This window comes from Haemaphysalis longicornis, unplaced genomic scaffold (genome assembly GCF_048455015.1).
Source record: "Haemaphysalis longicornis isolate Haplotype H1 unplaced genomic scaffold, Haemaphysalis longicornis Haplotype H1 scaffold_10, whole genome shotgun sequence".
Lineage (NCBI taxonomy): Eukaryota > Metazoa > Arthropoda > Arachnida > Ixodida > Ixodidae > Haemaphysalis > Haemaphysalis longicornis.
In genome coordinates, this window is record NW_027526204.1 from 99128238 (window position 1) to 99152156 (window position 23919).

A 23919-nucleotide genomic window follows, 5' to 3' on the forward strand; every position below is an offset into this window, starting at 1 on the left:
GACTCTAGGGAGTCGCGCGCTCGCACCGTCTATCCGATAAGATGTAGACCAAAAGACGTCACTAGGGGTGTCACCACCTGAATGGACGTCCTCAGTGACGTCATTACAGCACGTAACTTCCTGCTTCAGGAAAGGGTTCCTACTTCCGACTAATGCGACGGTGCAAAAGTTTCATAAGTTCGGTGAAATTATTTTCTGGAAAACCCACTTCCGAACCCTGCGATTATGACAAGTTTGCATTTCCACAGCTTATCGTCGCACTTGAAATTTACTGATGCTGACCGCCTCCTCACCTGTTTGGCTTCCTTGCGATTTCTTCGGCATCTTCGAAGGTATCGGGCAGTTCCAAGCCTCGAGTCTCCGGCAGCAGAGCCGCCATTACGGCGCCCAGGACCCCGGCAGCACCAAGCACTGTCGCAGCAGCGTAGCCAGAAGCCTGCCTCTTCTGCGAGAAGGTACCACCTTTCTTACCACGAAACTGACGCGGAAATTTTGATTGATTGATTGATTGATTGATTGATTGATTGATTGATTGATTGATTGATTGATTGATTGATTGATTGATTGATTGATTGATTGGATTGGATTGGATTGTAGCGTTTAGCGCGAACGCAGGTGATGAGACCTGCCGCAGTGAAGAGCTTCGCATTAATTTTGACCACCTGGGGAGATTTAACGTGCGCCAAAATCTTGAACACACGCGCATTTTTGCTTTTCGCCTTCATCAGAAAAGCGGCCGCCGCGGCCGGGAATCGAACCCGCGACCTCGTGCTCAGCAGCACAATGCCTTAGCCACTGAGCCACCGCGGTGGTTCATGCGGAAATTTTGCCGGGAAATGTTGTTCAACACGCAGATTCGCTGCAGTCGTATCATACACTCGTCAGAATAACATTCGTCCCAATTTTAGCGCGCACTTTAATCAAAGAAGGTGTATAACAAAGGTAACCGAGAGAAGGTGAGTGACCCACCAGCTCCTTTTCGCGCCTTGTGATGCATAAGACCAGCGCATTGACTGAGGCTTTAACAAAACCAACCGCTGATCGATTGAAAAAAGTTCATGAGCATAAAATAGCGAGCTTAGGATGTTTGATATGAACAATAGGTTCAGGATAATATTTTCAGCGAAACTGCCTGCATTTCACAAGCTTTGGCCCACACAAAGCTAGATCCCGAAAAAAAAAACGAATGTCTTCATTTCACCCTATTGTCACGTACCTAAGAAAACCAGAAAGCTTTTTTAGTAAATAGTGTTTATTGGCTTGAAATTGAGCTTTTAATAAACTGGAAGAAAACAAAAGCGACAAAGAACGAGTAAACAAAGTTACGTGCACAGTCGGACACCGGCGAATGGAACATCACGCATCTTTCTCTGCATACAGGTATCTGGGTACACTGTCCTTTTCAGAACCATCCAATTGACCCGGAAACATTATCGAACAACAAAGAACAGTCTGACATAGTGAAGACAAGGTGAAACTCTTTCCTTTTCAAAGAAGATAGCCCGGCGTGTCACACCGCAGAAGAAGCAAACAGACGCGTCGATAAAAACGCAGGGTAAGATAACCGGGTGTCACTACGCGCTAGTAGCAAAACTTCGACAAAACAAATTCCAAGCCTGGCAAAATATTTCGATTACAGCATACCTAATGCCACAGGCTGTACGGTCGCTTAATTTTTTGCGTGAATCCTTTCAATTCCCCAAGAGGATTTTCCCCGAAAAGCTTTTCTATTCCCGCAGAGACTCATTCGGTCGACCACGCGACCAAAAGAAGACACGCATTCATGCGTCACAAAGCACACACTCGCGGGCTTTGTAAAGTTTTGCCAAACTCTGGGTCTTAAGAATTGACTTTAGTGTCGTATTCAATGTCATGGGATGGACAATCGCCCATGCGGGGGTATATGCCATCAAGACTGTTCGGGCCAGTTATTAGTCAAAATAGCCGAAGCAACAAAAAAAGTGACGTCGGAAGAATAGGAAGAGGAGGGGCGGGGCACGAGATCGAGTGAGGAAGCAGAGGGAGAAGAAAAGGAAGAATTCGAACGAACAAGGTTCCTGAAGGCTGCCTTCAAGACTCGCGCTCCCGCTGTGCCGTAGCCGGGATCTCCTGAGGCCATTGGGAAGAGCTCAGAACTTCATCCTGGCTGCCGTGCCTGCGAGCTGGCCGCAGTATCGGCAGCCCAAAGTGGTGTACCCCGGGCCACCTACCGAGGGGGCGCCTACAACCAGTGGTTTTCAACGCCTCAACATCGACGCCATGTGAGATGTTCCATCTGTTCTCGACACGTGCCTAGTGAGGACTGAACTTGGACGTTATAAAGTCCCCCCTTCCCCCCGGGAAACTTTGCGTGTTTAGGGAGAATTTATCACATTCTTGTTCCCCTTGTCACGCCATTCTGATTATCTGGTCCCGTCTCAATAAATGTTCGTGTCCGTCTGCCACTTCTGTCTCAAGCTCCTGTCTCGGGTGTGTCACGCGAGTCCCGAGGACAACCGAACACCAATAAAATCACAAGTGGCGTCCGCGACAGGACATCTCGCTGACATCTAGAAGAGGGAAAAACAGAACTCGGGAACAACAGAACGCAATCTAGACATGGAGATTGAGAAGGTAATGGCAGTCGGTAGACAGACTGTACGAGACTAGTTCGTTTTGTATGCTGCTATACCCCGCTATGGACAAAGCAACATTGGCAGTGCTTGGAAAGCGCTGTGGCTTAAGCGGCGATGAGCTGTCAGAATGGGTGCAGAGGCAACTGCATGGCGGTCGTGGGGCGTCTCCTGTGCCGGTGGGCGGTGGCCGTGCCCTGCAGCCTTCCTTCGCGTCCATGGTGACCCCTTCTCCGCCTGTGGGGTCGGCGGCCAGTTCCGCGTCCGCTCCGGTATCGGGGGCGCCGCAGCATGCCCTGCAGCTCCGTTTGGTGATGCCCTTCGCAACGCCGAGGAAAGACATCGCAACGCTCAAGTCCACATTCAACCCATATGAAATAGGGCTGGGTCCAGTCACAATTCGCCAGTCTCAAAAGGGTCTCACTGTTCTGTACCGTAACAGAGTTAACATTAAAAAACCTGGACAAGGCCATTGCGACAACCCCTGTAACAAGAAATGTGCTAGAAATTAGGAAACCGCCAAGGCACCGCCTTCAAATTAAGATATCAGAAGTTGACCCATCCACCGTGCTAGCCATGTTGCCAGATCAGGTAAATGGCCGAAATAACATTTCGATGACTCCGGAAGATTTATCTTACCGAACTCTGTACACAGAATGGTCTGGAAAAAACGTCCACATTGTGGAGGTCTCTCCAACAGTGTTAATGAAAAAAGGCAAAGCTGCACATCGGGTGGACACCGTGCCATCTAGAGGAAAACCTCTACGTACCCATGTGTTTCAAATCCTCCATACTGGGTCACTCTACAAGTCGGTGTTCCGAATAGCAGTCTGCATGTAATAATTGTGCAGGTTCGCATGAAACATCAGTCTGTACATTAGAACATATAAGCGCAGTTTGTATGTCACGAGTGCCGTAGATGGGGGCGTTCCTCGGATCACTTTTTTGGAGCGGCTTCCTGCCCCTCGGTGAGAGCGTGGGTGGACCGGCTTACATAACGCACCGATTACGGATTTCCCCAGATTCCTGCGACCCATCTCTGCAGTAGTCTTCCCATTGCAAGTTCTCCTCTTTTCTTTCCCGCCACTCCTTCCTCCTTTTTTTCATCATGGCGGATGGACACGGATTGAAATTTGGACCACACCTGTGCTGCCACATCGAACTTGATTGATTTTATTGAATCATCCTCCGTAAATATAACAGTCGTTGGAGACCCATGTGTGAGATCTGGGGGTCCATCTTGTCTTCCGAGTAACATTTTACATTTTTCACAGCAAACGAACTCAAACGTAATGGTACTGGCAACGAATTTATCATTTGATCCCTTTCCGATTCTAATATCACAATATGCAGTGGAAGTTAAATTTGCCGCTAGTTCATTTTCTTTTCTACTCGTGGGAATTTACGCTGCTCCGTATGTGCCAATATCCGGCATCTTAGATCACATCACGCAAATCGTTCTGGGAAGTAATCTGCCCCACGTCATCATAGGACGGGATTTTAATGCTAATAGTCCACTATGAGGAGGTTCACAAACGGACGCGCGAGACACATAAGTTTTGCTATTTCTGACTGCCTAGTCATTGCTTGTAGTAAATGGCTTAATCTCTCTACCCACTATTTCCACTGACTATGCGCAATCTTGGTTAGATCTGATGTTGTTTTCCCAGCAGATGTCCAAACTGAACGTGTGTTGGAGAGTATTTGACACGCCCACGCTGTTTGATCACAAGTACATTGAGTTTACGTTATCTTCGCAAGACTTTCCAACCTGTAAACTACTCCCGCGAGCCGGAAAACAGCGCGTCGTCGCCTCCCTGGCGAGGACCAGCTGGTTCCACCAGGTATCCAGGCGCGCTATATTCAACATCTAAACACATTGGAACTTATCATTAAACACTTTTACGACATTTATAACGGCTTTCGGCGGGCAAACGAGCACGCGGTCAGGCACTATCACCAACCTAAAGTATGTTGGGTGGATGAGATAGCGCGGGAATGGTCGCGCGTGTGATCGTTAAATCCTCGGTATCAGCGCGAACTAGATGCCGCTGAGCCCCTGATAAGGAGGGATATTTATTACTCCGCGTTGAGGAAGTACCGCTGTAGCATCGAAAAAGCACAGGAGTATGAGCTGTGACGAGTCTGCAGTTGCAATACCCGAAAGTTCCTGCTTGCAGATGGCTATAGGGTGGCGTTCGAAAAGACCCGCTCACCGCTTTCGCTCCCATCCCTGCGTTGCACAGATGGTATGCACACGGCCTGGCAGCTGCAGTCAGCTAAGCTGCTCTTGGAAGCTTTAATCTGACAAGATTCTACCGATAACGACGGCGGGATCCACATGGCGGAAAGACGGTTTGCAGATTACCAGTACCCGAGTTGTCCAGATGACAAGCCATTTACATAACTAGAGGTTACGGCTGCGGTGCGTAGCATTAAAGGCGGTCTGCCCTGGGTCTTGATGGTCTCACTTCTGACATCGAGCAAGGTTTTTTTCGACACACATCCCTCGTTTTTTTTTCGTGTTTCACACGGTGCTGCGTCTAGGCTATTTCCCCAAGATTTGGAAAGCCAGTCGGGCGGCTTTTCTTTTAAAACCGGGCCAGCCACCTGAAGGTGTATCTTCTTACAGACCGATTTGTATGCTGTCTCTATTTGGGAAGGTTTTGGAACGCTTGCTCTTCTCCCATCTCTATTTTTTCTTGGCCTCCAATAATCTACTATATCAGTCTCAATTCGGTTTCACACACCATAAGGACACCACGAGGGCTATTTTTAAATTAAAACAAATTCTACAGTCTCGACGTCAGAACCTACTTCATTCGGTCCTCATATCACTGGATTTTCAAGGCGCGTTTGACTCATTTTGGCACCCAAAAATCCTCAAATTTCCTTCGGAGGCATTCCTGTCCATCGAATTGATTTCGACAGGTGAGATCATTTCTAGGGTACAGAAGGGTGGTATTTTGATCGCGTGAGGGGTACGTTTCTGCACGCGCTACACTGGGTAGTCCGCAATGATCTCCTTTGCGCCCTTTAATTTAGAATTTAGTCATTCACGGTTTGTTGTATGAGCCCTTTCCACCAGGGGTGCATATTCAGGCTTATGCTGACGACACTATACTCATTGTCTGCATCAGAGTCCGTTCATATCTTGTTCGTTCATATCATATCTTGTCAGTTCCGTTCATATCTCGCCTGATTTTTCACCTGTGAATTTTTGTTCTGTGTGTGTGTGTCTTAAACTTTTTGACATTCCTTCCGCTTTTCATTTTTTCCTCTTGTGACCCGCCCTCCCCTGCAGTTTTTCAAATTACTTGTTTGTCAAGTTCTTTGTTAATACCTTGCGTGGTTTTTACCAGTGATTTTTCTTTTGCGATCACCCTTCATGTAATGCGTGTTGCCCAGGCCATCGAGTTATTAAAATAACTAACTAAATAAAAAATAAATAAGTAAACTCTTAGACTTATTACATGAAGCCAACTTGTTCGTGTACCTGCGAACTCGTGTATCGTTATGCCACAGGGCAAACCTTCTAAATAAAAAAGAAATCATAGAAGTTGAGTCTACGGATTTCTCACGACGCTGCCTCCTCTTTTTTGAACAAAAAACAGTAAGTCAAGGAGTGTGGTTAGAGCGCTCGGCCTTTATGGCTGTACGCATAAATACCTCTGTGTGATGCTACAGTAACAGTGCCCACATGCGCTTTGACTTGGGCCACCTTGAATAATTGTAAACATGTGCTTTTAGCAACAAGTTGAGGGACGGTGGTTTGATTAGGAGTAAGTTGTCCTTGTGGTGTGCAAGGGTTAAACCAATCCCCCGCCATGGTGGCTCAGTGGCTAAGGCGTTGCGCTGCTGAGCACGAGCACGCGGGTTTGGTTCCCGGCCGCAGCGCCCGATTTTCTGATGGAGGCTAAAAGCAAAAACGTCCGTGAACGATATTTCGGCGCGCGTTAGAGATCCCTAAGTGGTCAAAATTAGTCCCGAGCTTTCCACGACGGAGCGCTTCATCGCCTGCGTTGAGTAGGCGCGTTAAACCCTAAAACCAATCACATAATCCCATTATTCGTGCTGCCTTCAGCCAAACGCTGTAAGGTTGCGGAAACTATTACTGCCATTTGGAGTACATCCAGACATGATTCACACTATCTGCTGCGCCGCACAGACTGGCTGCGGGACACACTGGTAATTGTGAACTGAGCCGGGGAGCACAGAAGAGATGTTATAACATGCGCAGTGGCAGCGTGACCGTTGTGCTGCTTACACACATTTTTGGAGGGTAAAAATGAGTACTGCGGATTCAAACTTACTGTTGTTGCCCAATCTTATAATTACACATGCGAAATGCCCATTCGGGATTGAGAACTTCTCATCTCCATATTTTTTTCGTGCTAGGTCCGGAGGCGCTGGTTCGAAACGACACAAAAAAGTGCGAGAGAAGGTGAAAATTATTACACCACTGGTGTGTGAGAGAGGAAAGATTCAAGTCGATAAAATTTGTTCGGGCTAGAACAATTACGAAGAAAAACAGTGCAAAAAGACAAGACGAAGCAAGGAACTACAAACCACAGGTGCTGCGACTGTGATTTGTGGTTCTTTTTTTTGTCCTGTCTATTGCACTGTTTTTCTTCGTATTGCAATTTACCAACTGGCCCATCAGCAAACCCTAGAACATATAATTTGGAATAAAACAGGCAAATTGGTCGTTCAAAACAGATGTCCTGATACAAAGAGATATATTCTCTAATCTTCATCATCATCATCATCATCATTATCATCACATAGGGGTTCTGCTGCTCGCATTTCTCAGTGCATGTGCTATTGCTTAAAATGCATACAATTTTTTTCAGTGCTTTCTGAATTGTTTTTGTGTGTTAAAACTTGTTTTCCTTCATTAATAGCCATTTCCAATTTATGTCTTTCTAATAAGCGCACATTTGCACTTCTTACGGAGCTAAAGGTGGGTTCAGGTTTAGTTTCATGGACCAAAATCTGCTGAGAGTTTCAACAGTATTTCCCTACGGCGGCTTCGCAACTCACCAGTAGGGTCACGAAGGGTGCCAGAATACCACCTACGCGCCCGACTGTGAAGCAAACAGAGAATCCGAAGCCGCGGGCTGCTGTCGGATACAGCTCCAAGGTCCAGACCCACTTGAAGGCTGCTGACAGACCGAGCATGAAGCGGCCGGCCATGGACAGGGAGAGGCCCACGTAGTAAAATTCTGCGAGATGGAGGTTAACCTTACCTTTCAACAACACAGGAAAAAAGAGCGGCAAATTATAGGCTAATATAGTGCCATTGTGCATTGTGGGCTTGACTTGTGCCTTTTCCGCATAAATTATCAAAAATCATAACGACCACAAATTGTGAGGCAGCGCTGCAACAGTCCTTATGGCTGGGGTATCTTAACCGGATATCTTAAAGGAGCACTGTCACCAATTTTCGGCGTTAATATTATTGCACAGTTCACTTCTTTTACTCAACAGAATACCCTGGGTGAAATATGGGCGGCCTGCGACGCGAAGAACATAGTTTAATTGGATCTCATTTATCGCACCCACGGAGCAGCGCGCGGAGCGGCACTCAGCAAATGGACATCAGCGTGACATCATCCAGTGAGAGCCAAAAGAAGTGACGCGACAGCGTTCGTCAAAAGCTCGTGACGTCACTTCATGCACGCGGCCCCACGAGCGGCGAGCGGGCGCAGCACCCTCTCAAGCGGGCGCCGGTGACGTCCGCACAAAGCGGTGAGGTCAGGCAGGGAGTCTGTCATATGCGCCGTTCGGGATGAAAGCGCGGGAATTTGAAACAAACGATTTTCAGGCTGTTCAATGTAATTAACTATCAAGCGCTGAAGTATTTGAAGTGCTGTTTCAGGTTCGCCAGACCATTAACAATCGATAAAAGCAATGAAAGTGTAACATAAAATTTTCGTGTCAGTGCTCCTTTAACTGAACCAAACCGGATATCTTAACCGAACGTCAAGCTCCGGATTGAAGTTATTGTGCTTGGACAGTGGGGGTTCTGGTTGAAGATGGTGGCTGCAATGCACACGTAGCGACTGCGGCGGCATCAGTACCCCTAGAGAAAGTCATCACGCTTCAGCGTAGGTCACTGCGCTCGAGGAACCTGTCCCTAATTCAAAACAAATGCGCAAACTATTCCGCCGCGCTGCGCTAAGCTTCACATTCTCGGTAGACGATTGACGATGCAATGTAGAAAGGCTGCAGCGTATCAAATCGTCAATGTAGGCTTTGGGCAGAAGAAGCGTTGAGCAACAGGCGAGGTATTCAGAACGTGAGGCACCGCAGATATTCGGCCACATAACCTTCTTATCTCAGCTGACAAAGAGAAATTTCTGTCAATGGCTACTCCAATTAGGATACCTGTAAGTACGGGCGTATGGAAGGGCGCGACTACTTAACACGAGTGGGTATCTATCCATGCGTTTTCATGTACACGCTGGCGTCGAACAAGTTAATCCTTGATTCAAGCATGCACAGAGACCGTGTTCTGCTTGAAAGAAAAGGTACGGGATCTCAGCTAGTGCCACGGCTCCGCGGTGAAGCTTGCTCCCTGCCGTTAGTCTTCGCACCGTGATTTGCAGCACGATCACCAGTGCAGCCGGCCTGGAAATGGCACACTAAAATAAAGCGCCAGTCCCACCGTGACTCATCGCATTGACAATATTGCATCAGCTAAATACGAAATGGGACCAAACTTTACGTACGTAAACCCTGTAATACGGAGACAAAAAGATTCTTTTTTAGCAGTTGCATTTCTGCTTCATGACAATTTTTCGTCGCCAAGAACTTCGTTCCATTTACTGGTTAGGCCATATTTGGCGTACGTAATCCTATAAACAGTGCAACTCCAACCGCCTCTCAATAAAACTGCATGGCAGAATGTATTTCCAGTACCGAGCTTTCTTCGGTTCGTCAAGCACCTCGATTTCTTTTTCTCCAAATTATTAACACCTCTTCATTAATGCCTCTATGCAGCGATATTCCCCAGCAGAGACCGCGTTGAAAACCACCACATCCTAAGCGACACTGCTTAGCATTGCTTAATATCACCACCATACTACCTTGCCTACAAACGACCGAATGAACACGGAAACGTGGGCCTGTTGGTTAACATTCATGACAGTAACTTGGCGCGCACTAAACGTGGACACAACGAAGAAGAGTCACACAGACCAGAGCACATTAACAACAAGTGTGCGCTGGTCTTCGCGTCTCTTTCCGTTGTGTCTCCCTTAAGTGCGCACAAAGTGACCGCCATGAACGCCAGAATGTAGTTCGTCGGTCTACGCACCAGGAGGAGTTATCTGCTCTGCGACCGCCACGGCCGCTCCTATAAGGAGGCAAGCAACCTCCGAAGGCCTCCGACGACAATAGTAGACCAGAGCCAGTCCCAAAAGAGAAGCGGGCATTTCGGCTGCTGTAGAGATGGCGAAGTTGACCATGTAGTTTCCTTTTATGTGCACCGAGTTGGTTACGAAGGTGTAGTACAGGATACCATCGGCAAACCTGCGCAAATTGACTAGTTCGTCACATCAGATTATCCATTGGCAAAATCCACTGTAAACTTACCACACCGCAAAGAGCTTCATGGTGTTATTCCTGATCACTCTGTTCCTGAGGATCTCTAAAGGTCCCATTGAGGTTGCCGACGCCTCTCGTATTTTTACCACGATATTGCGCATGTGGGCGTGCCAGTCGGGAACCGTCCTACGGTTCATCCTCAGTATCTTGGCAATGGCGCGTTCGGCGCGTTTTTCCTGGCCTGTCGTGATGAGCCAGCGCGGCGACTCCTGGACAACGCTGTGAGAGGAGGGGATAATTGTTTTGAACATATTAATTGCAGCAGTTGATGATGAATGAATCTGGCTACCTGCCAAACATTCTTCTGAATCGGTAGATCGAGGAGCGGGCTGTGTGCGCGTGTGATATTCAGCGCCATAATATACTGTACGCACTATTCTTAAACCGCAAACCAAACTTATGGGCAAGAGTACGTGCATTTTTAAATGCACAGCATTTCAGTAACTTACGATGTCACCCGCATTGACGTCCGTAGTCGCAGTCCGCACCCCTCCCCCTACACTATATAAAAAAAATACTATCCGGCGCCTGGTTTCGGGCCCTCGACCCTGCGGGCGGAACGCAATGTACATGGTGCTCTACCCACTGCGCCACAAAGCCGACACAGAATGGGAGGCTACGAACGCGCCTTATATCCTTGACTCATTCAAACTACGTCAAGAAGCTGCTGATACAACGCATTCACTACCACCAACTCCCCAAACACTAAACGTTAACGCAATACACCCACCCCCTATGCGACGCATTTACTCTAGTCCCCCTCGCGGGGAGATGGGCCCAAATTTTTTGTCTCTACCCTCTTGCAGACTTAGCCCCCTTTTACTGCACCGTGGACGGAAAATCTTCGCCGGGATTTTCCACCAAACCCACCAAAAATTTCACATCCCTTCGAAAAGAAAGCTGAAAGAAGCCCGAAAACTCCGTCCAATGCAAGTAACATTAGTCAAATCGATCGTAAAACCATCAATGAACCTAATCGCAAATAAAGAACGAAACCATGCGACGATTTTTGGTGAGCTGAGTAAACAGATCTGCGAACGATCTCAGTGTATACAGACACGTGGTTTATGAGATAAAGGCATATGTGCTATTGTGCTGCCTCGTCATGATCGATGCGTGTATTGTCTTATCTATAGAACCATTTCTTTTTCGAGATTTTCAAGTAACCGTCGTTTGACACAAAGGAAGCCTGGTTTTACTCACGCGTCGTTTGTCCAGAGACCTTATCCGAGCTCTTTGGTTGACTAACCGGTCAATGGGGAAATGCATTACTTTTTCTATCGGACGCCATCGGTAGCACTGAGAGAGCTTTCGCTTTAAAAGTTTGGACTGTACTACCACATTGAAACCCGGATGTGCAACCACTAACGTTGGGTCAATTTTCCTAATGCTTCACGGCATGTTGGCAGTTTGGCTGCCGTGAATTTTCTAGCATCACATGCCGATAGCCTCTTAATTAAAACACACGGAACCTGACTCTTCTTCTAATCACACGTATTTTGAGTGGTGACAAGTTCTGAACACGCTTCTACAAATATAAGGGCTAGATTACGGAAAACTTGCCTAGAAAGCATGACTAGACATTTTTGATTGCCCTTTTCTCCGCATCACGTTACGTAAGCTTAAAGCTTATATTTACACCAGAATTACTCAATATCACCAAATGCGAAAGACGCCGTAGGCCCCATGTATAAAATTCGATCCACGGTTGGCCCCCTGGGCTGAGACCAAATAGGGGCCAGAACGCGGGCAAGTTGACTAACCTGCCACCTGTCGACAGAAAGTTGAAGCAGTACTCAGATGCTTGCGGCTGCTGCCGTAAGTCACAAGAGACTGTAGAAACATAAGCAAACATTACCTAACTAATGCTTCGTAATTTTAAAAGGAAGCTTCATTTTTTATTAAAATGAATTATTAAAGAAAAGTTCACTTTTCGTCCCCTAGGTGCCGTGCCCCAAAGTTTCTACAAAGTTTCTACAAAGTTTCTACGCCGTGCCCCACTTGCCCCAAAGTTTCTACAAAGCAGGAGTGCTGACACGGCACGGATTCTGCAGCGGAGTTTCAAAACTACTTTATGCGTAATAACTCTGGTTTACACAGGTAATGGAAGTCTTCTGGTACAAAACGCAGTACTCACAACATAAAAGGCACGCAGGCCAATGCGCTAAGTCCTATGACGAGCTGAAGGAGCCGCCAGCTTCCGAGAAGGTGCGCTACTCCAGGGAGTGCGAGCCCCGACAGGGGGAAGCCCGCAGTGTAGGGCAAGTTAAAGATAGTCCGGTAACGGGGGTCCAAGATCTCGACAACTGCAGGGAGAGACGTCACCAAGTACTTGTTCGTAGAATGTTTTATGGCACTAGGCCAGAAAGAGATAAAGAGGTCGAACTAAAGGTACGATGCGGACAAAATCCAGAATAAACTTGTATTTTGTCCGCATGGTACCTTTAATTAAACCACTTTACCTCTTGTCTTGTTTATCGGAAACATTGCTACCCAGAACACCAATCACAGAAAATTTAACGCAAACAACGAACCATTACGCTAGATGAAGGTGAAAAGAGTGGCGACACACCAGCGACTTTCCCGCTCTGCCACGTTGACGTGCCAAGGACTACCTATCGCGATTCGGTACCACCGACAAACGTTACTGTAGATAAACATGATTGCGCGATAATGGTTGCGTGACGTTATCACGCATACATTCGTAGAGTGCCTCTTGTGGTCGAATCAAACGAACCACTGCAAGTTTGGTTCATTCAAAAGATTTCTATGTAAAAATACACATCAATTCAATGTTAACGCTAATTTTAAACTTTTAAGCTGGAAAATACTCCAAACAGAGCGAACTTTGGTGGCTTATAGGAACTTTCTGGCACTGCCACTGCGACTGGGAAGAGCTACGGCTAACAAACATTTTTGTACAGTAGGAGTGGTGCCTCGGGTTCCGTTTGACTGCACCGTTCGAATGACCGTTCGAAATACCGTTCGAATGACCGTTGACTGCACCGTTCGAAGACTGGAATTCACACACGTACTGCTTATTATTTCTGATGCGTCTCCAGTGACGTCCCGGCTGACCTTGTGTGCCGGGACATTTCTAGGTTCGTAAATGTTTGTGCAGTTTTTTTTCAGTGAAAACGGCGTTTCTCGGGCCTGTATGGAACGAAACCAGCTCTAAAAGGCTAGCTGTTTCAAAAGTACTTTGTTACCTTCATAGTACATTTAACGAGGTTCAGTCAGGTGCAGTATTGCTTCGAGTGAGGGCGATTCCTAACGCAGCTTACCGTAATTACCCGATTCTAACGCGCACCTTTTTTCTGGAAAAATAGGCCTAAAAATCACATGCGCGTTAGAATCGGATACGAAACCGAAACTGCCGAAACAGCGAAAATTTCGTCCCACCCATCGCTATCGCCATCTCAAGACGGCGCCATAGGTTTAAGCAACAATTTTTCGGACGCAGGAAGCATAGACGCCTAAGCTTTTCTATCGGCGTTCACACAAACCGTCAAATCGTTCCACTTTGCGCGATCGATAACAGCAATGACAGCAGCGGCTCTCACGCGTTCAAAACGAGCGGTCGGCCGAAGCATGCGCCCCTGGGGAAGCTCGCGGGATGGGCGTGCGAGGCGTGGGTCACGATCCCATTGACCATGGTTGAACGTTCGTTCAGAAGTATGGCATCGCGAACGCTCTTGACGGCACTGAGGACGAAATAATGTGGTCAGCGGAAAGCGACGAGGAGTGAGATGAGTGAGATTGCTTCGGGAAATAAATCGCCCATTTCTCTCGCATTCGTTTGTCTGGGTCACAAACTTTCGTGCGCGTTACAATCGGAAGTGCAAGTTTTCCTTTTTTTTGCCAGGAAAATCGGGTGCGCGTTAGAATCGAGGGCGCGTTAGAATCGGGTAATTACGGTATCATCATTCAATCCACCACTATAAGGAATGAATCAATCAGGAGTTCCTGAAAGCGCCAGGGCCTTTACACTGGTCTACGATACAAAGACGAAAAAGCCCACTACAAACACAACTTTAGCGACATCATCCTGCGACATCATCCTGCGCACGAGCAACGGGCAGACAATCCCGAAGGTAGCCAAGATCAGAGTGCTGGGGTTCCAGATCGAGCGCAACCGCCGGAACAACGACACGGTCACCCGACTGGTAGGCAAGGTGGCGGTCGCAACGCAGCTTACCGAGCTAGTGGCGAACAGAAGATCCGGGATAAGGGAGGACAGCCTGCTCAGACTGATCCAGTCCTTCACGATAAGTCATGTCGTCTACGCGGCGTCCTTCCACAACTCGTTTCTTCAGGAGCGCAGCCGCCTGAACGCGGCCATGAGGAAGGCGTACAAGGCAGCCATAGGCGTGCTCGACAGCGCGAGCTCGGAGAAGCTCTTCGAGCTGGGAATACATAACACGATGAAGGAGATCACGGAAGCCCAGTGGGTCGGCCAGATAGAGCGGCTCAAGGGTTCGCGAACGGGGAGGACCATTCTCGCCCGGCTCGGAATGGACACGGCGTCTGACCCTCAGAGCCTCGGCAAGCAGGAAAAGCGCGACGTCCCGGGGGCCGTCCGAAACGCCGTCCGAGTGTGCCCGTTATCCAAGAACATGAATCCGCCCCACAACGCGGACAGGAGAGCGGCCAGAGCGAAGGCTGTGTTGGAACAGCACCTGAATGTTCCGGGAACCAGATTCGTCGACGCCGCGGAGTGCGGCGACCGGCGGTGCTTCGCGGCAGTGGTGATAGACGGGAGTCACGGTGAACGCCGCGAACATCGTCACGAGGGACGCGCAGTGAGCCGAAGAGCTGGCCATCGGCCTGGCCATCACGGACCCAGAGACGACGACGGTGCTTAGCGACTCAAAGAGTGCGGTGTGCAATTTCGCCAAAGGTTGGCTGTGCTGTGCAGCAGTGCGGGTGCTCGAGCGGGTAAACATCGATGGACGCAAGGTGACAATCAAGTGGTTCCCCGCCCACGCGTGGAACGAGGTATCGGAACTCGCCACCAACCACAACGAGACGGCGAACGCAGTCGCGCGAGGATTAGCTGGCCGCGCGGCAGCAGTGGACCCGTCTGCAGAGGGGTGGACCAAGGCCAAGGACAGGTACGATAGGGTATCACCAAATATTATAGAAACAGCAGGAGGGTGCTGGCACCGCCGCACCCCGAGCCAACCAGGGAGGAAGCGTCCACGTTCAGACAGCTCCAGATGAATTCACTCATGACCTCAGTCGTCATGAAACACGTACATCCAGGACTCCATACGGACGACACGTGCGTGTTGTGTGACAATACTAAGGCCTCAACCGCCTACTTGCAGTGGGACTGTCAAGTGCGACCGAACGAAGCGGCAATCAGGACAGACCTACCGCCGTGCATCCAAGAAACAGTGCGCAGTTATGACAAGGACACCCAACTATCAACCGTCCAGCAGGTCCTGGCGGCCCTCGAAAAGCAGCACCGGACCTAAAGCTCTGGGGCGAGCCATCCCTTACGGGACAGCGGCGTCCAAACCCGTAGCGAGTAGCGAAGGGGTGGTCCGAGTAGGGGTGACGTCGGGATCGATGAGTGGCTACGTCCGGGCGCAGTGTACACACTGTGTCTGTTGCAGGCATGCATTCAACAAAGTCTTTCTTCCTTCCTTCCTTCCTTCCTTCCTTCCGGGGTTACGCGAATCTTGATACAGCGCAATTCGTGATAAACTGGGTAACCATAAAGTATGTCCAACTCTCTCGGGACGCTTACGTAGGCTTCCGTGTTTTGATGCGAAAACATCACGGAATAGAGACTCGGGATCGGCCCAGCTCAAACCCCTGAATCAGTGTGCTGCATCAAATCACCAATCAGAAATGATATCATCGTCCGACCGGTCCCCCAAAAAACATGCAGCGACATTTCATACTGAAAGGCGGATTCATCGAGCCATGATATACTCGACAAAAAATTTCCTCCTTCCCGAGCGACCTTTTATGTTGACCCCGCAGAATATCGGTATCTTTTTTTTCACTCTCACCCTTCCCCCCGTCACCCGCCTGTCGCAGAAGAGGCATAAATCGCAGTGTCATTTACCCCAAAGGACCACCTCTATTCTCGGATTCCAAAATGGCCGTAGAAATGTTTTCCAAAGGGCTCATTTCCACCCCGGCACACAAAATTCCCTGTCCAAATTCGCCATGCGACCAGGTCGAACTCCAAAGGTTCCCGGCTCACACGGTCATCGTAGAGATAGAGACGGCCCGTGCACACGGCAGCCGGAGCACTTGTCACCCCGGACGTGTGATGTGGACTCTTACCTCCATGGAGCAAGATCGACCAGGGACTGTCTCTTTACATTCAGAGAAGTCACACAGCTTTACCGCCTCTCGCCGCAATCCTCCCCCGCCCACTCATCCTTCACTCTGAAGGAGGAACGCCTCTGGCGTAAACTCCAAACGGAATATTAACCTGCAGAGCCATCCTCCATCAAGTCCACCCCTCCCTCTACATATCCTCACCCTCCCCCGATGCGGTGAAAGGGCCACGGTCCAACACCATATGTGGGCTTGTGCAGAGGACCCATTCCCTCCAAATAATTCCCCTGACCAGGGGACGGAGGCGTTGAGCCGCTCGGACCCCCATGTCCAGAAGGAGCTCGTGGCTCGAGCGAATAAATCGTCGCGACCCTCAGGGCGGCGCTCATCGCGACCTAATCCTTTATGTGAATAAAAGTAATTTCTCTCTCCCCTCGCTATTACTATCAGTATATCGGCATCACCTCGCTATACTATACTTTAATGCTACATTTCGTGTGTGTCATGATGATTTTTCCCCACGTTACATGGAGTAGCGATGCGATTCAGCGTCAGGCAGTGCTTCGTGAATAATCAACGTGCGCTCACGTTTCATACAAAATGAGCCATTTTCAGCGATGGTGCACAGTCCAGGCTAACTTCTCCCAACTCGGTTATGATCACAGCTGTCGTCCACTTCTTAAAAAGATGTTGTACCACCGCACGGAACTCCACTCACTACATTTTCGTGAAAATTAAGTTCCGACACGGTCGCCTCAAACGTATATCAGGCGTGAACCAAGCCGCACCTCCCGATGATATCTGGCCTAAACTTGATAGAAGTATGATATTTTCGAACTATGACGTCACCCCGTGGACTATGGTTCCATCTCACTGCAATTTATCAATTTTGTACAAATGGCGCATTTCTCGTCTCGTAAAATGGCAGTAAGGATGAGGAGGTGGAATGAACGTTTACTGCCCCCACAGAATTGGAAGGAAGGAGCGGGGCAGTAAAAAAGAAAAAAATATACTGAACCGTGCAAAGCTCCTGGCAGGTTCCTGTGTTTGTTTCACCTTCTGCCGTAGCAGGAGACAAACTATTGTGTTCTACTGTGGCAAACAGGGTTTACAAGCAAGTAGCGGCGTCAAAAAGAAGTGTTTTACTAGGCTCTGCAGAAACTGTCAGACAATAAAGAAAAAGGCGTAGGCACTACACTAGAAGAAGTATAAATCTAACGAAAACAGCAGATGAAATGATGAAGTTACCCATTTTTTAAATGCGGCAGTTTACGCTACCAAATCGAACTTTCACAGCCCTGCGCGGAACAAGTTTCATTTCATTTCATTTCATTTTTATTTCCTTAAGGACCCCACTGGGGGGTATTACATAAGGGGTGGATATACAGAAAAATACATATTTGAACGCATTAGTTCTATGAACACAGGTGACTACTGACATTTGCTATGAAATTTAATGGGCAGGTGGTTGAAACAATGGAGCAGGGAAGGTCGTTCCAATCTTTGGCTGCACGGGGAAAAAAAGAAGCGGAAAAGGTGACAGTTCTGGTACGATAACGGGACACTTGAAGTGGATGGCCGGTGCGGTGTGAAATGTATGTCGGGGGAAGGATGTAGGGGGCTACATTTAGTGAAGAATGAAAAATTTTGTGAAAGAGGGAAAGGGTGGCGATACGGCGGCGGACAGAAAGTGGTGATAAGCCAGATTGTGCTTTCAAGGATGAAACGCTAATGTTGTACGAGTACAGGGAATGAATAAATCGGGCGGCACGATTTTGGACAGATTCAAGATCATTTATGAGATATGTTTGGGGCGGGTTCCATATGGCGGAGGCATATTCAAGTTTTGATCTGATGAGGGTCTGGTAAGCGAGCAACTTTACGTGAGGGGGCGCATGGCGTAGGTGACGTTTTAGGAAGCCAAGTGTTTTGTTTGCGGATGAAATGACGTTAGTAATATGCGCATTCCAAGTAAGATCACAAGACAATGTGACACCTAGATATTTGTAGGATGATTGTGACTGTACAGTGACGTTCGCGATGTGATATGAAAAAAGAAAGGGATTTTTACGGCGGGAAAAGGAAACAAGTTTACATTTGTTCGGGTTAAGAGATAGAAGCCATTTATCGCACCTGTAGGATGATTGTGACTGTACAGTGACGTTCGCGATGTGATATGAAAAAAGAAAGGGATTTTTACGGCGGGAAAAGGAAACAAGTTTACATTTGTTCGGGTTAAGAGATAGAAGCCATTTATCGCACCATTCTTGAATGTGGTTAAGGTCTTGCTGGAGGACCACTTGGTCGTGAGCGTTAGTTACTGTTTGATAGATTACGCAGTCATCCGCAAACATGCGGATTTTGCAAGATACGCTGAGGGGTAAGTCGTTAATGTATATTAGGAATAGAAGGGGGGCAAGAACCGAACCTTGAGGTACACCTGATGTTACTTTGAGACACTCTGAAGATTTGTTATTGACATGCACGAATTGAGAACGGTTAGTTAGAAACGCTTCGATCCACTTTAGTACATCTGTGTTTAAGTTTAACAGGGATAATTTTAGCATAAGTCTTTGGTGGGGAACTGTGTCGAATGCCTTTGCGTAATCTAGAAAGATAGCGTCAGTTTGTAAGTTGTTGTCAAGGTTAGCATGCAGGTCGTGAAGAAAGATTGCTAGTTGTGTTTCGCAAGAGAATCCTTTCCGAAAACCATGTTGGCTAGGATGAAAGAAGTTGTTAGAGTCTAGAAAGTTTACAATCTGAGAGTAGATGACATGTTCCATGATTTTGCAGGGGACGCTTGTTAGAGAAATGGGCCGGTAGTTCAGCGGACAGTTTTTATCGCCTGACTTGTAGATGGGAACGACCTTGCCCATTTTCCAGTCATCTGGAAGAATGCCGGTGGAGAGCGACTGCGCATACATCAAACACAGAAATGGGGCGATAGCGTCATGAATGTTTTTTAGTACTTTTGAATTAATTTCATCGACACCACCTGACGAGGACAGTTTCATATGTTGGATGAAGAAGTAATTATTATCTTCATAACCGGGATCATGGGCTCGTTAACTAATAGGGACAATATGAAATTATTGTTGATATGCTGAGGAACTTCAGTATTCCCTACAGCAAGCTCTAATTCACCCCAGCCGGAGAAATGTAGAGGTACTAGAAGCACCTGCAAAATGCGAACTCCGATATCAAAGCCGGAAAAAAATATAGCCTTCAATCAACATCCACCTCCTACTAATCCGTGGTGCACACAGATGCACCAGGCTGTATGCACCTGTGTGCCTCTTTAAATACACGTCACAGATATTCAGGTTAGCTCCATAGAGCGAGAACGACAAAATAATTGCTGGCATTTTATTTTGTAGATAGATTTCTTTCGATGACAGTGACCTGTCCAGGCTTTGCTAGTTTGGCGTTTTATGGTTCTACCGGACTCCACAGCACTGAAGGCCATCTGGAAACTTTTCTGACTGGTTTATTGTTATGCCAGCTGCCGTTGGTGCAGTTTGCAACGTTGGTGCTGCGTTCTTTGGCAAAAAATATGTTTTTGAGCAGAAATGAAAAGGCTGTCGCGCACAAAATTGCCCTGCGAAAATTTCCCGCGCACGAGTTTCCGGGGATCTTGCTGGCAATCTCCTTACATAGTATGGTAGAGCATCGCGCAAAGAAAAAAGTTCCCCAAAAGAAAGGAAGTCGACGAAGGTTCTTAAAGTTTGAATGAGCGAACATCCTCAACAATAAAAATTAAATGCCATTCCACTATGGGAAGATGGTTGGCCAGCAAAGTTTAACAAATATCGTGGCCAGAAACTGACGTTAGAAGAGCTTTATTGAACCATTTGTCCCTTGTTAATTAGTGATGGTCACAACGGCTGCGTGGCCACTGTGATCACACATAGTGGCGCAGTCACAACCGCTTGCACATTTTTGGCAATGTCAGGTCGGGATAAATGGCCTGTTCGGATGAGTGAGGTTTCGCAAACCAAAATCCTCCATCACCAGCTCCGTGAACCATCTTTTCTTTGGATCCAAAATATCTGCATTCAAACCTTCCACAAGAAAAGGGGTGGTGTCGTCCAGAGCGACCCAGCCAAATGGTGCAGTCATCAACACACCTTACGACGTGCCTGGTGACGTGTTGTACACCTCGGAAATCATCATTCCACCATTGGTCGACCGGCTACATACATCACCCAACTGAACGTCAATGTCCAGTATTTGTCAGTAGTTGCTAGGCCATGCCAAAGTCATCAGGCAACGAAGAATGTAGAAACAAACATCGAGAGCGTTACTAAACTTTCTCAAGCGAAAATGTTGGCAAATGCTCTTGTCATTCTTTGCTTCACCGAATCATTCAGCCACACTTGAAGGCTAAGGTATTTTTTTCTTTTGGCTTTGAATTGTTTGTGGACCAGGAACTCTTGGCATGGTATATGCCCTTTCGACAAATACTGTACGCACGTGTGGTTGCGCGCACATATCCCGTTCTGCAATAATTTACTCACATAAAGCTGCTGAGCTCGTCTGAATGCCGGCGATGGCAACGCAAGTGAAGAACCGCAGCGCATTGTACCACATCACGGACGGCGACGCAGCACCCGTGGCTCCGAACAGCGCAGCCAAGAAGACGGAGCCAAAGAACGCGGTACGACGACCAAACCTGCCGGAAAGACAAGTTGTGGTATAAAGCAGTGACATACGTTGCCTTCTCATGGGAGATAGCACAAATGGAGCTCAATGCCGGCGTACGCTTGCCGTCAGGTTACTTTTAACGACTAAGAACTATCTCGTAGAGCTCAAGCCATCCCTTCTGGTACGCTTTAACAAACCAGTTCTTTTACCCATTAACAGCAGTCAGAATACTGAACGCAACAATCTCTAAACGCTGCGCACAGAAAACTGAATGCATGCCAATGTACACATACTACACTACATGCCATTAAACGCCGGCCAACATCGGATGATGCATTCCCTTCGCTTAGATTTTTGGTGCTTTCGGAGTACAACCTTTGACCTCAGTGCCAAGCAGGCACACCCGTCCTATGCCTACCTGTCGGACACGTGGCCCATGACCAACGAACCCAGGAGGAAACCCGCGAAGGCCACGCTCGTCATCATTGAGCGCTTCCATTCATGCTGACACACTAGGTTCCACTGAAACAAACGAAACTCCGATTGGTGCCCCTCCGGAAGGAGGTGTCCGATTAAACAGGTGGAAACGCCGTGCTGTGTGTGTGCGTGTGTGTGTACGTGTGCGTGCGTGTGCGTGAGTGCGTGTGCGTGTGTGTCTGTGCTTGTGCGTGCGTGCGCGAGTGAGAGACAGAGAGAGAAAGCGAGAGAGATGTTCATTGTCATTTTCACTTTTAGCTTGCTTTTACCTGTACGCACCTAGCACGAGCCTTACAAGCATGCACACCCATCTTGAGTGAAGACCTGGCTTTTCGAGGTTTGCGTTTACTTTTGGTACAAATAATAAATTACCGAGCTTCATTTCAACAATCTTACTATTCTTTCATTGCTGAACGCTACTTCACCCAACAAGTGATAACCAGTTATGAATACTAATACAGAAGTACAAGCACTGGTACCTCAGGCACGACCGACGACCCCTTCAAGGTTTCGTTGTACGTCCAGGCTTCGCACGGCGCTGCTGTGTCCTTGCTGAAGGGCTCCTCAGAGCTGTTTACGAGCAGAGATTGGATGGGGATCACCAGGCAAGAACTGCGCTCGAACATCGTTACCAGCTCCGAGTCGTTCACGTTGTTCCAGTCCCCCTCCGACCAATCGGTGAGGTTCGGTTGCGAACACCAGTGTTCCACGTCTGACGCGATGAACAACGCCGCCATTGTGTTCCAGGACGACGGAATGGCGCGAACGAAGATGAGGGACAAGACGATGATGTGGTAGCATCGGGGTGGACCAGTGAGCGAGCTGATTTCGTGCATGATGAGTTTGTCAGTGCACTTTGACCAGGTTTCCCACGGATAGGTGCCAGTGAAAGCACTGAGCACTGATTTCTTTTCTGAAAGAGCTAAGCAAAAGATTATTTATAACGACTGCTACGCAAATGACCTTCAGATCACTTCTAGCTGAGAACAGCTGTCTGACCTCCCTGAGAGTTCAGCCTGGCATTAAGTGGCGGCGCTCCAGCGTCCATGGCGCTGGGGCTGAGTGACAACCAGTGAGTGCGGGCCATGCGGCTCCGGTGCGCAAGCAGCCACGAACGCCACTAGCGTGGAATAAAACGGGGCCCCAGTTTCTGGGTTCACGGCATAGCGTTCAGACGTGTCTCGGCTCGTCTCTTTGTCGCGTTCGCGACATCGGTGACCCGGACGGGATTCGAACACGCAACCTTCTTATCTGGAGTCAGAAGGTTGCGGGTTCTGTGTAATGATGGCAGTTCTCTTGACGTCGTCCGGGGCCACGCGGATTTGGTGGTAGGCTTTTTGAAGGTCAAGCTTTGGAAATATGGTACATCCGCTAAGGTTATTGGTGAAGTCCTGTATATTAGCTATGGGGTAGCTGTCGGGTACAGTGGCCACGTTCAAGGAGCGGCAATCACCGCAGGGTCTCCAGTCACCTGATTTCTTCGGGACCATGTTTAATGACGAGGACCAGTTGCTCGAGGACGGGCAGCAATGCCGATCTCGACCATGTGTTGAAATTCCTGCTCCGCCATTTTATGTCTCTCCGGAGCCACGCAACGCGCCACGGCATGCGTAGGGGGACCGGTTGTAATGATGTGATGAACGACGTCATGCTTCACTGGCTTTGTCCACTCAGGAGGTGCAGTCAAGGAAGGAAACTCATTCAGCAACTCCCGGTACGGAGAAGGTAGTCGCAAAGAAGCGTAAAGGCGAACGGGTAGATGGTAGGCGATCGGCTTGTGACAGAAAGGCCGGTTTCGGTATCCAGGATTGTTTTTCGGGCCATGTCAGCAAGGAGGCCGAAGGGCGATTCGAAATCGGCTTCTAGACTGGCGTCACTCACGTTGGCCACAAGGAAAATCCAGCGGAATGCACGTCGTAGGCCGATTTTTGCCACAGAGATTTTTTCCTGTACACGGGGATGCTGGACTTAATAGCTTGGAGATGGCCCTGTGGTGGTTGAGTGCGGTCAGAGGAATTAGCGGGGAGCACACTCACTTCAGCACCAATGTCAACTAGAAAACGTTGTCCACTCGTTGCATGCATGATGTAGAACAGGCGACTGTGGCTGGCTGGGGAATCGGTCGTCGCCGCTAACGATCCCTCGCCGCGTTTCCCGACCAGCCACAGGGACGGGTGCAACGTTGCGCCGCTGCACCTAAGCGGTGATGTGACCAGCACAAGGAATCAGTGTGACGGGGCTGCAGGCGCGTTGTGTATTCCTGACGGTGAACATG

General features: G+C 48.4%; 1 protein-coding gene across 1 annotated transcript; it reads right to left on the bottom strand.

Annotated features, from left to right (window-relative positions):
- Window positions 1–289: 289 nt before the first annotated feature.
- On the bottom strand, window positions 290–22560 carry LOC144159971 (solute carrier family 22 member 6-A-like). The gene is made up of 8 exons (XM_077691603.1): window positions 22124–22560; window positions 21586–21689; window positions 21041–21195; window positions 12361–12529; window positions 10212–10442; window positions 9934–10148; window positions 7656–7837; window positions 290–445 (listed from the first exon to the last, which is right to left on the bottom strand). The coding sequence occupies exons 1-8, from the start codon at window positions 22478–22480 to the stop codon at window positions 290–292; spliced, it is 1569 nt and encodes a 522-aa protein (XP_077547729.1). The 5' UTR covers window positions 22481–22560.
- Window positions 22561–23919: the final 1359 nt, after the last annotated feature.

Coding starts and splice junctions, on each gene's coding strand:
- LOC144159971 (XM_077691603.1), bottom strand. CDS start 22,480: ATGCACGAAATCAGCTCGCTCACTGGTCCACCCCGATGCTACCACATC. Junction 21,196..21,585: donor ATGGGCCACGTGTCCGACAG/GTAGGCATAGGA, acceptor TCTTTCCGGCAG/GTTTGGTCGTCGTACCGCGT. Junction 10,443..12,360: donor GCCTGCGTGCCTTTTATGTT/GTGAGTACTGCG, acceptor CTCCTCTCACAG/CGTTGTCCAGGAGTCGCCGC.